Genomic DNA, 13977 nt, shown 5'->3' on the forward strand with positions numbered 1-13977 from the left:
ATTTTGCAGATCCGTTTTAAAACTGAATTCTTCTGTCGTTTCAAAAGACAAAGAGGACTAATATAATTGAACTTAATCACTGGTAATCAATACTGCGTGGGGTGTAAATGTGCAGCAATTGTGTTAGATTTGAACTTCTCCCAAAGGCCACGTGCAAACTGCGGGGGTGTTAAGAGTGGATGTCGAGATTTGGCTGGGATTGGAGTTAGAAAGGAGGCCGGTGTGAGGATAGTTGATAAAGCCTATAGAGAATTTATTGTTTACCAAAGGACCTCATACAGACACGTGACACAAGTAGGCCTGCCTATGACAGAGAGAGAGAGAGAGAGAGAGCGAGAGCGGATGTCTGGGTCCACAGTGACAGAGCAGCAGACAGAGAGGAACATGCGGCGGACAAACTGTCTTCCCCATCAGCTCCACCGCTGCCTCCGTCATTATCTTGTAAATCCACCCAAACCCCGATGAAGAATAATGTCACGGAATAACACCACGGAGGTCACCAGCGACTACACCTGCGTGCGCTTTTACGTGTCCACGATTTCTTTCTCCGTGCTGCTTTTCTTCAACCTCATCATCAACTGGGCTATCGTGCGCGAGGAGCGGCTCCGGCGTCACGCCCGCTTCGTGCTCATTTTCCACCTGCTGGTGTCCGCGCTGGTTCACCTGGGCATGAGCAGCGTGTTCTACTACCAGATCCACCTGGACACGCAGCTGTCCCGCTCTGCGTGCATGGCAATGATTACCATTTTGATCAGCAGCGCGTCCAACATCCTCCTGACGCTCACCGCGATGGCTCTGGACCGCTTCTGCGCCGTGTGCCACCCGATGCGCTACAGCTCTGTGTGCAATAAGGGCCACTGGCCCTGGCTCCTTGGAGTGTTTACCTGGATGGTGGCGCTGGTGATCCCCCTCAGTTTGCTTTTTAAAGACAGTGATGCGCCCGATCGGGGCGAGTGCGGCCGGGAGCAACTGAAGAAAGGCGAACTACAGAAGGTGCTCTTTATAGGGCTGTGCACGCTGATCATTCTCTACAGCTACGTGAGGATACTCGTGGAGGGACGGCGGCTCGGGGTCCTCAATCGGAGAAATCGGGCAGGATGCAGAACGATCGCCCTTCACGGTTCCCAGCTCGCTGTCTACCTGCTCCCCAACTTTGTGAACTTTGTGCTTTCAATTCTCTACAAGCGGGAGTTTATTCAGCGGGAGACCAAGGAGCTGTCCGCCGTTGTCGTTTTTGCTTTCTTCAGTCTGGCGCAGTGCGTTGCGCCAGTTGTTTACGGTTTGCGTAAAGAGGAACTTCTGGAGCAGTTGAGTCGCAGGTTCCCCTGCTGTTCCCGATATCTGAAGAGTGTCCTGGGCTGGACTGTGCGTGCTAACTGGGCTCATGTGCCCTACAGAACGAGGTATGTCCGGGCTCATCCATTCATTAAATGTATTTACAACCCCTTAATGGTCAAAATGGCAATATTCCATCAGTTTCCTTTTCTGTCTGCGCCTATAGATGATATACAGACAAGTGACTAATTAAAGGGGAAAAGAACATCATAAAAACGGCTTCTAAAAAGTTCTAAATAATAATAATAATAATAATAATAATAATAATAATAATAATACCCCCTCATTTAATTTAAGTGTTTTGATAAAAGCGATAGAAAGAAATGTCCTTTAGGACAGATATAGAATAATGTTCAATAATGTGTGTTGTTTTCAAGTGACCCTCTCCACTAAGTGGACAGGTGCATGGATCCACTCATTCAGTTCAGGGTCGTTATCCCAGCTACCGCAGGTCTAGATGCAGGGTTCACAGAGAGACATACCAACCGTGCACGCCCACATTCACACTACAGCACGTTAAGCTAACATGGTAGGAATACCCAGAGAGAGCCCACGCAGCCACCGAGAGAACAGGCAAACTCCACACGGAACCTCCTGAAAGCAGAACCGCCTGCAAAACCTCCACAATAGTCCAACAAAGTAATTAGACTGTTAGTCTAATGTCTAACTCTTGTGATCACTGCAGCATTCCCTGGGTCACAGTGCACCACTGAACTTTCAAACATGCCTTCATCTTTTAAGGTCGATGCTCTACAGTCTTGCTTTAATATTCTGATCATTGAGTCAGGCAGTGTGATCTTCTGACATTCAACTCGCAACAAGTTGCCCCTCTGTTTTCCTTTACGCAGTGATAAGGGTCACCACAAAATTACCAAAGGTGTGCTCAGTATTTTTCAAAGTCAGCTTCATCTAAAAGCAGGACCACAGATGTTAGATATTAATTGCTTAAAGATGTTGTGCAACAAGCAGTTGCATGACTCGTGTTACTTCACCCTCCCTCTTTCTTAACCGTTTACCCACAGTGGGTGACTCGAGCCTATTGCTGCTGTCGCTGGCCCATCACAGGGTTGACACGGACACAGTAGGGCACAGTTCTAACCTGTAGGGCTAAATTAGAACCAACAGATAACCTAACGTGCACGTCTTTGGACTATGGATGGATGTCCACTGGGACAACATGCAAAATGCACACACAAAGCCATTCTGGAGGCTAAAAACCCAGAACCTTGTTGCCGTGAGGCATCATCACACAAGTTCCTCCACTGGTTTAGTCTGATCTTTTCCCTTTAATTAGTCACATGTCTTTATATAATAGCTATCTAATCCGCTAATCAGACTGTGATCTAGTTATAATATTTACAGCAGTAAAGGTACACTGGCAAATGGGTAAACATTACTATTGCAGTCGCACAATTCACCTTCACTGAGCTCACGGCTTCTCAGTGTGAACAAATGGCGTTTGGACGGCTTTGAGCTCAGTTTACCAATCAATGAATGTAGAAATCCTTAACATGGAGTAACTAAGTAGAAAGGGGAAAAACATAAAGACAAAAACTTGTTCTCACATATTAGAAACAGTCAAAAAGGGAACTTTCTGTAGAAGGGTGACTAATATTGAGATAATCGTGTAAAACAAAGCTCATTTGCTTCAAGTTCTCCATCACTACAACCGCTATTACTACAGCGTGACTCAACGAGGGATCGCTGTGGACAGTTGGTGTGTGATTTCAAGATGAAAGTGCGGCTTTGTGAATATTAATAACTTTCCTTTTCAGTGATTTGGAAATGCCAGCCACCACGACGCCTCAGAAAAGAGGCAAATGAGCTTATTTGTTCTCTTTGCTCTTTTTTGCCCTTCAGGGAGAGAACGATGACGGCTCAGACCATCATTTCCCTGGAAGTCTCGCAAGTCCCAGAAGTCCCGCAAGAGGAAACTCAGCCGGTAGCAGTCAGGAGTTTCTCACATGACCAGAGCTCATGTCAAGGCAACGCGGAGGACGCCTGAAGGGAAAAAGCCGGTCTTCATTGGGATTTTATTTGTAACAGGAACATGTTCTCAGCTAGGAAGGGCCCTTTACGCCATCACATCAGTCCGTGAGGCTTCATCCTGATATGGGAATGTTACAGTCATGCAGCAGCAGCAAGATGGAACATCAGCATGTTTATACTTGGGTCTATTTTTGACCTTTTCTGCCTTTTCCTGGTTAACCACATGCTGATTAACAGCAGAGCTGCGCAGTGGTTGGAGGGAACCGTTCCCTGTCCTGGCTGGTCCAGACTTAAGCTCCCTGACCTCCAGGCTGATGGAGACATTTGGGATCTTAATGACTGGAATACGCGAGTTTCTTAAATATGTGGTCTGATGAATGTTGTTTATATATTATTAATATTGTTGACATTAAAAAAAGAAATGTGAGTTAAATGGTGTTGATGCGCTAATTCCAGCACTGTGAGGCCATAGACACTGCGCAATAATAATGCAAGCAATTATAGCCCATAAACGAGAAACATGACACAGACACTGTCTGTCTGTGGAAGGGCAGAAGTGCGGCCGTGGATTTAGCTCACTGGTTTGCGTAGATGACTCACAGGCCACAATGTCTTTCACTGGGGCCCGGTTTCAAATCTGCCTTTGACCATTTCCTGTTTGTTGGTTGTCCAATTTCCTGCCTACTCTAAACACAATGCTACCAAAATATACACGTTATAAGTGTGCAAGCTAGTTTACATATGGAAGAGACTTACCTCAGAGAATTCACACAAAGTTATTTACTATTACTGTGTCATATCTAACTGAGCGTGTGTAATAATTAGTCTGACAAGGAGACGGACAGCTTTGCCTATAAAAGTGATTAAATACAGAGCTAAATAACAAAAATACAACTTAAGGTTTCAGCATGTGCTTTTAACATAAGACAGACTATATTTGATCTCAGACCGATTTCCATTTAAGGAGCCAGTTCATCCCCTCACTCACACGGGTTTTTGTTTTTACACACCTGTTTAAACTCGTGCACTTGACCAGCACAGCTGTTACACACAAGGTCACACGTGAGTGACTGCAAACAATGATCACCTACTTGACCTCTGACCGTATTGGTACAAGTGCGAGCTGGGTTATAATTTATCTGTTGTCCAAGTATAAATATCACTTAGTTTTAAAACATTGTCACCAGGTTAGATAATGTGGGTTGTTTTGAGCATTTGACATAACGCCGCTGCTTGTTACTCCACACAGTAAACCAGAGCTTTCTTACAGCCTAACATTATAAGATGCCATTAAATGATTGACAGGAAATCGTTTTTTAAAAAAGATGCTAAAAATCAGTTTCTCTGCACATAGTGAGGACCTAAAACCACGTCCCCCTGCTCTGAATGAGGTGATGATGATGGTGGATGATGACCCAAACACAAAAGGGTGGGTAGGGGGGTTCGCGCATGTCCATATGTTGATTTAAAAACGGAGAAAGCTACAGGCCTCGGTCAAAAAAGCTGCAGTGATGAGATGCTAAACCACTTTACACTTTATTCTTCTGTTATCGGAGACATATGACCAGTAAGTAAGCTTTAAAAAAGCTGGTGGTTTGATCCCCTATTTCCTGAGCTAACCACATCTCGTAACACCTCTAAGAGTGACGTAGTTCTCCTTACACTCATTGGTTAATGCTCGACACCAGTGCATTATTATTTTAGAAAATTCGATTTTTAAAGTGAGACAGTGATGTTTTTTGTTTGTTTTTTTAAAAACACCAAATCTAATTTTGTTTTGATCTTGGTTCGAATGTTTCTGCATAAAAAAAAGGAAACCATACAGGGATGCTGGGTTTGCTTCTCAGCTACTGCTGAGCTTGAGAGTTAGTTTTCAGCCAGGAGGACAGACACATACCTGGGGAATTCTCAACAACAACAACCGCAGGCCTTCTACAGCATCGGCACCTTTCGCATTAAGCTCTTTAGCGTCTCACCCACATAAGTAAGGCTTGTCATCTTGTGTGCGTATGCCTGTGTAAAGACAGGAAGGGGTTCATCTGTTTGCACTTCACTTGTATACACACCGGCAGACGATTCCTGACATAAAAGCAAATACTGGCTTTCCTGTAAGGCACCTGCCCTTGAAGAGCCGAACTGCAGAAGTGAAACCGAATTAGCAACGTTTGTTATGAATACAACAGAAATAGGAAGCTCGTTTGGCGGCAAGATGGGTAAAAATATTGCAGTGATGGGATTTTTTTTTTTCTTTTTAAGTGCTACTAAAAGTCAGTGTTGCTGTACGTGCTGAAAATCACAAAGAGGGCGAGACATAGTGTGGAGAAAATGGACTTTATTGGCAGAAAAAAGCAGTATAGTTACAGCCTATACAGACTCCCACTTTGTTACACGTTAAATGATAAATGATAGAAAACTTAAACATGGTACACAGACGATGTTACATTCACTGCAGTTCCAGGTGGCTGATAACTGTAAAGCGCACACAATGAAGTATTGTTAGGAAAGCTTTGTGTGTTCGAGCCGGTTTCTAAGGCAAAAAGGTTTTACAGTCTTGATATTTGTGTGTCTGTTGATCAACGAGCAAACTGAACATGCAGAAAAAGTAAAAATCTGTCCTTTAAAGACACATCAGTTTCCTGTTAACTGGCTCCCTGACTTAAAGTTGCATTGATATCGTTGTATTTATGGTTAATAACCAAGGATCAAAAGAGCATAAATTAATATATTAACAGATTAAACACTGAGGGTTTACATCATGAAGGCTTGGATACAAAGGAAAGGGTGCATTTCAAAGCCCCCTTCACACTTTAGACAAATGTAGAACTGTGACTTTTCCAACTCGCATGACATTTTTATTTCTCACAGAACAAAAGTGCAGCTCAAAATTTAGATGCCTTGAGTCACAATGTCATAAATACATGACAGGAAACAACAGTGGGATTTAAAAAGACACCAAAACCAAAACCAGTTTCTGAGGCTGTAAATGCATCTCATAAATTAAAAAAGGGCACTGATGTGTGTCAGAGGAATAATGGCAAAAAAGTCCGGGAGGACTCGGCATACGTGACGAGATGTTGAGAAGACTGAAGAAACGCAGAAAGAGCGAGGGCGTTTAGAAACCCAGGGGGTGAGCAGCAACCACTCCTCCGTTCTCCACGACTGCTGCAGAGATGGCCCGCATGTTGCTGAAGAGCTTTCTGGACTCGCTGGAGTGGAGAGACTTGATCTCGTGCGTGACCCTGTCGTGAGCCTGGGGGACGGAGAGAGGAGGAGAGTGATGGTGCCAAACCGATCGTGATGGCATCAGAACACCACAGAGGTAAAGTATGGACTTATTTCCTCAGCCAAGGAGAGCTTATGCTTTTATTCACAGTGCCATTCTGTCTGTAAACAAGACAGGTCAAAACCCTGAATTCTGATTAAACTTTGTAGGAGTGTAGCGGGTCGTGCTAATGCTCCTTTAGACCTTGACTTACATCCACCAAGGTGTCCAAAGTCAACTCAATGACCTATTAGTCACAAACTGACAAAAAGCGTTACAACGTAGAAACTATAATTATTACAAGTGTGGTGTGTATTGTTAATATAACCCTGTATAAAGATTTAAAATATCCTGTCATTTTCGACCTCAGATCTCACCTTGAAGGTCAACAGATTCCTCTGAAGGTCAAAGTGATAACAATGTTTTATAGAGCTTTATTTTTAGTCCAGTTACTCAACATTGAATACCTTTAATGTTTATATACAAATACAGTATTACTCCTTTAAAGGTAAATATTGCTTAGAGAGTGAGCGCCTTGGTTTGCGCTCTCCGAGTGCTTCTGGTTTATATTTAAAACTTGTGTCTTCACTGCTGTGTAAAATGACGCCAGGCCAAACTAGCTCCTCTCTTTAATCATGTATCCCACTACTTACCACAGTGACACTACCTAAAATTGCTAGCCACGGTTCAGATCATTAAAAACACCGAACATCCTCCTTACATAGCAGCACATGTTTGTGTCTGGCTGTGCAGAGGATCTTACCTCGGTACACCAGGTCTCACACAGCAACTTCTCATGCTGAGCTGATGTGTGGCCTTCACTCAGAGCTCGCGACGCCCTGCAGAAAGAGGCCGAGAAAAAAAGACGTTCACAAGAAACGTCGCTTTGGGCTGCGTAGGAGTTTGTTTGTGGAATAAAAGAAGACCTTAGTTTAGAAGGTGGGTGGGAGCGTGCAGAAAGAGCGCAACGGGGACAGATAGAAAGGATGGTGTGGTTAGTGGAAAAAAAAAGAAAGAACGAAGACTTAAATCTGTTGTTTGCACTTTTGCATACCTTGACAGGACGACCACCATGGCGTAGATGTCAATGGCGCAGTCTGCAACTCTCTTGAGAATAAACTGTTCATCTGAAAAATGAAAGCACACAAGTTTAGATAAGTTAGAAAAAAAAAACATTTGTTAATAAAATGCCAAGATGTCATTTCTAAACTGTCAGATATAACTCATAATATAGTCAAGTTCAAATCTTCCAGGTCAGCTGAAACACCCGCAGACACACACACACACACACAGACACACACACACACTCTCTCTCACCGATGATCTTCTTGCCATGTTTGATCAGCAGCTCCTCGATAACTCCTCCAAACTGCTCAATTGCTTTAACTGTCTGGAAAGCAGAAACAACAAAAAGTGCAGAGCGTTAGGAAACACGCAGACTGTAGCAGAAAGCAGAAAATGAAGGCAACGCAGGAGGAAATGTTCCATTAGTAAACAAAGGGTCCTCTTAAAAGTGCCAGGCACCCATTCATCCAGCCTGGGCCAGCCCCTTGGATGGGTTTTTCCTCATAAATAACAGTCGATCGATGCAAATAATAACAAAAGTAACACACCAGTTCTCCGCTGTGTGCCAGCTCAGGATGCACCGTCCCCTGCAGCGTCAGACCTGTGCTCAAACCTGCCTTCCTGTAAAGAAGAGAGGACCGCGTTACACAACAAAAAGTCATTCTCAGCAACACCGACAGCAGCGTTCAGCCGTCCGTCCGAGTCTACGATGGATCTGTTGATCCCAAACAGCAACCTCGAGGCTCCAGGTTTAAGCCAAAAATTGCTCAGTCTAAAGGCCAGCCCTCAAAGACTCCCATGATGCAGTGCGCATGGATGTTTTTTGAAAGCTAAAAATTAAAAGCTAGGTGTGTGACAGCACCTGTGCTGGCACGCTGACACTTTGGTCAACTCTGTTGTTTTAAATGTGCCATAAAAATGAATTTGTCCTGTTAATAATAATAATAATATGCTGTCTGATATACAGCCTGTCAAAGAAGTTTGTACTCCAGTTTTCGTGAGTAAAATGTAGTCATGCACTGTCAATGCCTGGTTGGAAAAGCCAGCGACAAAGTCCCAAAATTCCCAAATGGTGAAGTCACGATGGCTAAGACCATCTTTTATATACAGTGTGTGGGAAGCTGTACAGTTAACCATGTTTAAATTAAATACAGAACAAAAATAAGCCAAACAGCTGGTCAAACTGACTGAAACCTGCAGCTGAGGCTCTATACAGAGGTTATGACAAGTTTATGCTATAAATGCTATCATTGCGTCTAAAAGTCTCTCTATGATGCGTTCAGTGGGCCACTGTTTGTTTTTAGCCGTTCATTATATTAATTGCACAACCAGCACAATGCAGCACCACACAACACCTTTGTGTGCTACTGTTGCTATAAAAAGGTCTGAATGTATAAGAAAGACTACAGACCCTGACGTGCAAGCAGCTTTCAGTGTCTCCTAGAATTGGGCAGGCGGAGTAGAGAGGATAAATGATCTGCACCGCAGTTATATGAGCCTGTATGTCTGAGCTATAAAAGCACTCACACAGCCTCTGAGAGCGTTAAGTAAACGGTTAAAAGGAAGTCTTAATCAAATTAACACAAAGAGAGGAGGAAGCCACACTTTTCTGCCTCCTGTGTGTATGTGTGCAGCACATGATTTTCTTACACTTGTGTACTCGCAGCGAGTACACAAGTGTAAGAAAATCATTTTCACATCACTGTTTTTCTCAGAAAGAGGAAGAGTGCATAAAAAATGTCTCCATTTCCATTAATCTGATGGCATAACTGCTGTATCTGTCGACATCAGCCTGCATCACTTCTTCAGGTCACGTTCTATTTTTTGCAAGGGGCGACCCCTGATCGCACACCCACTGCCTTCCAGACATACAGAAAGGAAAAACAGTGTTGCAGAAGCTAAACCAACCTTTTGGCTCTCTTGGTGAGTTCTCCTGCGAGCACGCCGGCGTTGCTGATGGGGCTCTTCAGGGCCTTCTGCAGGCTCTTCAGCTGGTTTCCAGCATTCTGCAAGGAAGCACATGCAAGCTGCTGAGCGAAGGGCTAAACATAGTCAAAGGGGCCAGGGTTTATCCGGATTGCTCAATCTGTAGTCATATGCAACATGTTAAGAACCAATACTTCCTGATAGAGAGTGAGGAAAAGTGAAGTGCAGAAAACATGGATGTGATACAGAACTCAAATGTGAAATGTGTAGAGGAAGTTGCTTCTTATCACAGAATTTCAGCATTTTATACAGCAAGCAGAATCCACTTCCTCTGTACTTTCACAAAGCACACACACACACAGATACACACAGAGGAAATTTTTGTGTTACCTGGAAGCCATTCAGAGCCACAAAGAGCCTCAGGATGTCGTTTGTGCCCTCAAAGATTCTGAAAATTCTCAAATCCCTCATCACTCTCTCCATTCCAGCGTCCTGCAGAAACAAACACAAATAAAGAACATGATGGGCTCCATTGCTTTTCAGCTCCACCTCAATAAAGCACCAAAAATAACAACTAACTAAGTGTAATTTACCCAGATCACCTAAATTATGTCTACTAGGAGACAAAGGAGAGGTGCCACAATTAAATAAACACCAGTTTAGAGTGTTAAGTACTGCGTTGGTAACATGTGCCCGTATCATTTTGGAACACTGGAAGGACTCCCATATGCCAACGCTTAAAATGTGGAAAGAAAGAATAATTGGGAACGTTTTGTTTTTTTTGTTTGTTTGCTTCTTGTTTTTGGTTGTTGCATTTTTGCATTTGTTGTTATAAAATGCAAAATCTAATAAATACTTGAATTATTTAAAAAAAAAACAACTAATTAACTAAAAGCCCTAATAAGACAGAAGGAATGCAAATATTGTACATTTTCCAAGGTTAGCACTTAATTCTTTCCCATCTCATGTCCATTTAACACCCTGAAATAAGGTAATGAAAATGCACCGTTAAAGAGGAATAGAGGCTTTTGCACCGCTTCTGAATTCTGTATGTGGAAACCAGTGTGCATATTTTAAGTGACACAGAAATGAAAATGTACACCAGCACACTTTTGACTTGGTTTCCTCGCTGAAGTGAAACCCTGAGTCAAAACGCACGGAGCGAGCAGAACCGCTAAAAGCCTGCTGCATTCGTCCCCCCCGCTGCTGCGCAACTAATTCCACTATCAATTGGCACGTAACACAAAGGAAGTGGAATTATTTTAAGCAGCTTTACATCAGACCAATCCAATCGTAACTCAACAATACAAGTACTCAGAGTGTAAATCATTGTTTACAGTGGCTGAACTAAGCTTTTTATTTTTAAAAGTCATAGGACATTGTCCCCCATGACTGAGCACACTTTCCACTGAACTAAAAAACAAACCAAAGCAGCAAGCTTATTTTTTTTCTCTTCTGCACTGTCTGGTTTATTTTAAGCAGCACAAAACTGTTTACACAGCTCCACCACGCCCCCGTATCTTCAGCTGGTTGTTTCCAGTCTATTCTAATGAACTTCTTGCTTGATATCTTTTTTTTTTCACTCGAATGTGGTCTCAGTATTTTCTGAGTGTGTATGCCAACTCGCCTGTTGCAACTAAATGACTCAATACCGCAACAGCAAGGCAGGCACCTGCCACTATACAGTGCAAAGGCTTCTGAGAAGTCTTAGCCACACCTGTGCATCTTTAATAGATAAGAACAAAGATCTGTTGCCCGATTACATCATTACTTCTGTTTAAAACTATAAACAGATAGAGGCCATTAGCGCACCATCACCATCATCATCACAACAAAAACTGAAGCGTTCGTGGACAGAAACACACAGTAAACAGAGCGGGAAAACGATTTTATCTTCCAGCGCATAAAACAAGGAAATGCGGATCCTTTAGGCGCATCCTTGTTTGAGTGCTTGCCACACCTGTCAAAGGCTCGCCAACGTTTACAGACAGCCGTGTTTGAGATAAAAACAAAAACCAAACAGAAGCGAAGCCAAAAGATGAGCGCAACTATCAGGAAACTGCGCATGTGACCACAGTCAGCATACATCCAAAAACAATCTACACACATTCCCAGTGCTGATGTTTACAGCTCCCCTACATGAGCCTTTGTATTTGTGGCTGCACAAAACAAAACAAACAAAAAAAAGCAATGTCTTTAGAAACATCTACTTTTTAGGGGTCATGTTAATACATTAAAACTTGGCTTTCATCGTCAAAGAGTTTTAACGCGGAGCTGGTGTCTGTTTACACACCGCAAAGAGCGAAGAGGCGGAGCCATCACCGAAACAGTGATCTCAGATTGAACGAAAGAAAACAGTGCTGTTCCTGTAATCACCATTAAAACCTGGAGTCCTTAATCAAACCACCTGATCAACAAACTCTGACGTGAAGAAAAGTAAACTTTGTAGGTGCTCCATCCACCGCCGCTTGTTTTACAAAGAGAAAAATCTGCAGTAAGCCCCCAGAAGTAAGGCTACATTAAAATCTGCAGATGAACTGTTCACTTGGTCTAACAGCACGTTTGAATTATGCAACTTACTGAAGGCTGACGGCAGCTGTACATTAATGCGATAACTGAAGCAAGCAGGGGTGAGTCTAAAGGGGGGTATGAGGTGTACTAGACCATATATATTTCATCCCCTTTGGAACACTTTTCAGATTAAAAGTGAAATAATATAAAATATTGTCTCAAAAAAATCTGTTAATATTTAAAAATCTGAAAATTAAAGCTTTTTTTGACCTGATTGATCTTAGGTTTGGACAGTGAATTATTGTTAATATTAATTAACATCTACACCTTCATAACATGTTGTTTTTCAGCAGCAGAAAAACATTGTATCGAAGTACAAGGCAAACATCCGAATGTTGATATTTTCAATTCCCTTTATTGCAGCCACCACATCCCTCTTTTAAATGCTTACAGCTGCCTACCTAGAAATACACTGAATAGTATAATATTATATAATAAGCTCAAGTTATTTCCAAATCAATGCCTATTATCCATTACCTACTGCCTAATGTTTGTGTAAACAATGTGAACATCCGTGTGAACAATGTGAGCTAGTACAGCAGCAAATAGCTAAAGTCATCCAACAATGTTGGCCTGACAATGAACTGTTCAGCTACTTGTAACCACTAACTGTGAATGGGATAAGAACAGCGATTACTCTTAAACGCACATACTTCCATTTCTGCAGGCTAATGAGCAATCATGTCTTCTGTGAAACTTTACACTGACACCACATCAAGCCCCATCATTAGGGTTTTTTAAAAAAATATATATTTTTGCCCTTTTGGGATAAAATAATGAAAAACTGACAGGAAGGTCAGGAGACAGAGCAACAACAGTGGCAACAGATGGCCGCCCCTCCCTGAACCGGCTTCTTCCTGTTAAAAGGGAGTTTTTCTTTCCCACTGTTACCAACTGCTTGCTTATAGTGGGTTGGTTGTCTAAGCAGCTTAGAAAGAAAAGCGTCTGGACTTCTTTAAATTGCTTGAAGATGTTTGATCTCTCATCCAAGAAGCTTCTTCAGTTCTAGGGTTAAATGGTGGAGAGTCCCAAATTTAAGTGGGAGTGTCCCCCCCAAGAGGGACAATGGACCCCGTAATGATCCTCTACCTAATCACACGAGCCAAGGTGTGAAAACGGGTATAGGTCACAATCAGCCAAGGTTTCAGGTGAGCTCATTGTGAAACCTAGCCCCACCCTATCATGTGATTTCCCAAGGTCAAATGGCCCCGGATGTGAGTGGGTGTTAAGGCGTCTGGGGGTCCATGACTGAGAACCTTCACAGACCTATTGGGTTGGTTGATTATTCAAGTTTGATTCCAATAATGTAGTGTCGTTACTTTACAATATAAAGTGAATGCTGTTGTGATTTGGTGCTATATAAAAAGAGACTATACACAAGGTATACATTCTGAGTATCGAGAAATTCCTGTTCTATCTACTGTTTCACCTGCTTTCAGCAGGATGTTAAACTCTAGCTTTCAAAAACACAAACTTTAAATTTTGTCAAATATATTTGTCCCCTTGTTACCTGGTTTGTAACTAACAGGATGTGGACTGAGGACTCACCTTCATGAAACCCATGCCGCCCATAACCTGAATGCTCTCGTCTGTCACAAACCATGCTGCTTCCTGTCTCAATTACACAAAGAAACACAGACATGTAAAAGACGTTTAGCACTGCCAAACACACATCACATTTCATCTCACATCAGTCAGGAGACATATGCTTCCTCTATTTACCATCCTTCAGTCTTCCACAGAAAAAGGAACCTCATGAAGATTATGAAATAAGCGCCACTAATGTGTGCTAACAGAAAAATTGAAGCCAAACATCCTTAAAGGCTTTC

The 13977-nt window shown here is 42.6% G+C and overlaps 2 protein-coding genes across 3 annotated transcripts in view; one reads left to right on the top strand and one right to left on the bottom strand.

The window, feature by feature from the left end:
• Positions 1–6557, top strand: LOC146521909 (odorant receptor 131-2). Its single transcript, XM_085149537.1, has 2 exons — positions 1–1403; positions 3196–6557. The coding sequence occupies exons 1-2, from the start codon at positions 472–474 to the stop codon at positions 3338–3340; spliced, it is 1077 nt and encodes a 358-aa protein (XP_085005663.1). The 5' UTR covers positions 1–471; the 3' UTR covers positions 3341–6557.
• acadvl (acyl-CoA dehydrogenase very long chain) overlaps positions 5637–13977 on the bottom strand; it is a 26102-nt gene continuing 17761 nt past the window's right edge. For both annotated transcript variants that reach the window (XM_085149524.1, XM_085149515.1), the window contains exons 13-20: positions 13697–13759; positions 9968–10069; positions 9560–9657; positions 8200–8272; positions 7904–7976; positions 7641–7713; positions 7350–7425; positions 5637–6574 (exon numbers count right to left, since the gene is read on the bottom strand). In XM_085149524.1, the coding sequence (XP_085005650.1) occupies positions 6437–6574; positions 7350–7425; positions 7641–7713; positions 7904–7976; positions 8200–8272; positions 9560–9657; positions 9968–10069; positions 13697–13759 (696 nt within the window). In that variant the 3' untranslated portion in view covers positions 5637–6436. The remainder of the gene's footprint in view (positions 6575–7349; positions 7426–7640; positions 7714–7903; positions 7977–8199; positions 8273–9559; positions 9658–9967; positions 10070–13696; positions 13760–13977) is intronic.

This window comes from Neolamprologus multifasciatus, chromosome 3 (assembly GCF_963576455.1).
Source record: "Neolamprologus multifasciatus chromosome 3, fNeoMul1.2, whole genome shotgun sequence".
In the NCBI taxonomy this organism is placed as follows: Eukaryota; Metazoa; Chordata; class Actinopteri; order Cichliformes; family Cichlidae; genus Neolamprologus; species Neolamprologus multifasciatus.

Bases quoted from the DNA above. Each gene is read 5' to 3' on its own strand.
- LOC146521909 (XM_085149537.1), top strand. From the start codon at position 472: ATGTCACGGAATAACACCACGGAGGTCACCAGCGACTACACCTGCGTG. The intron at 1,404-3,195 runs GTATGTCCGGGC...TTTGCCCTTCAG, and splicing joins CATGTGCCCTACAGAACGAG to GGAGAGAACGATGACGGCTC.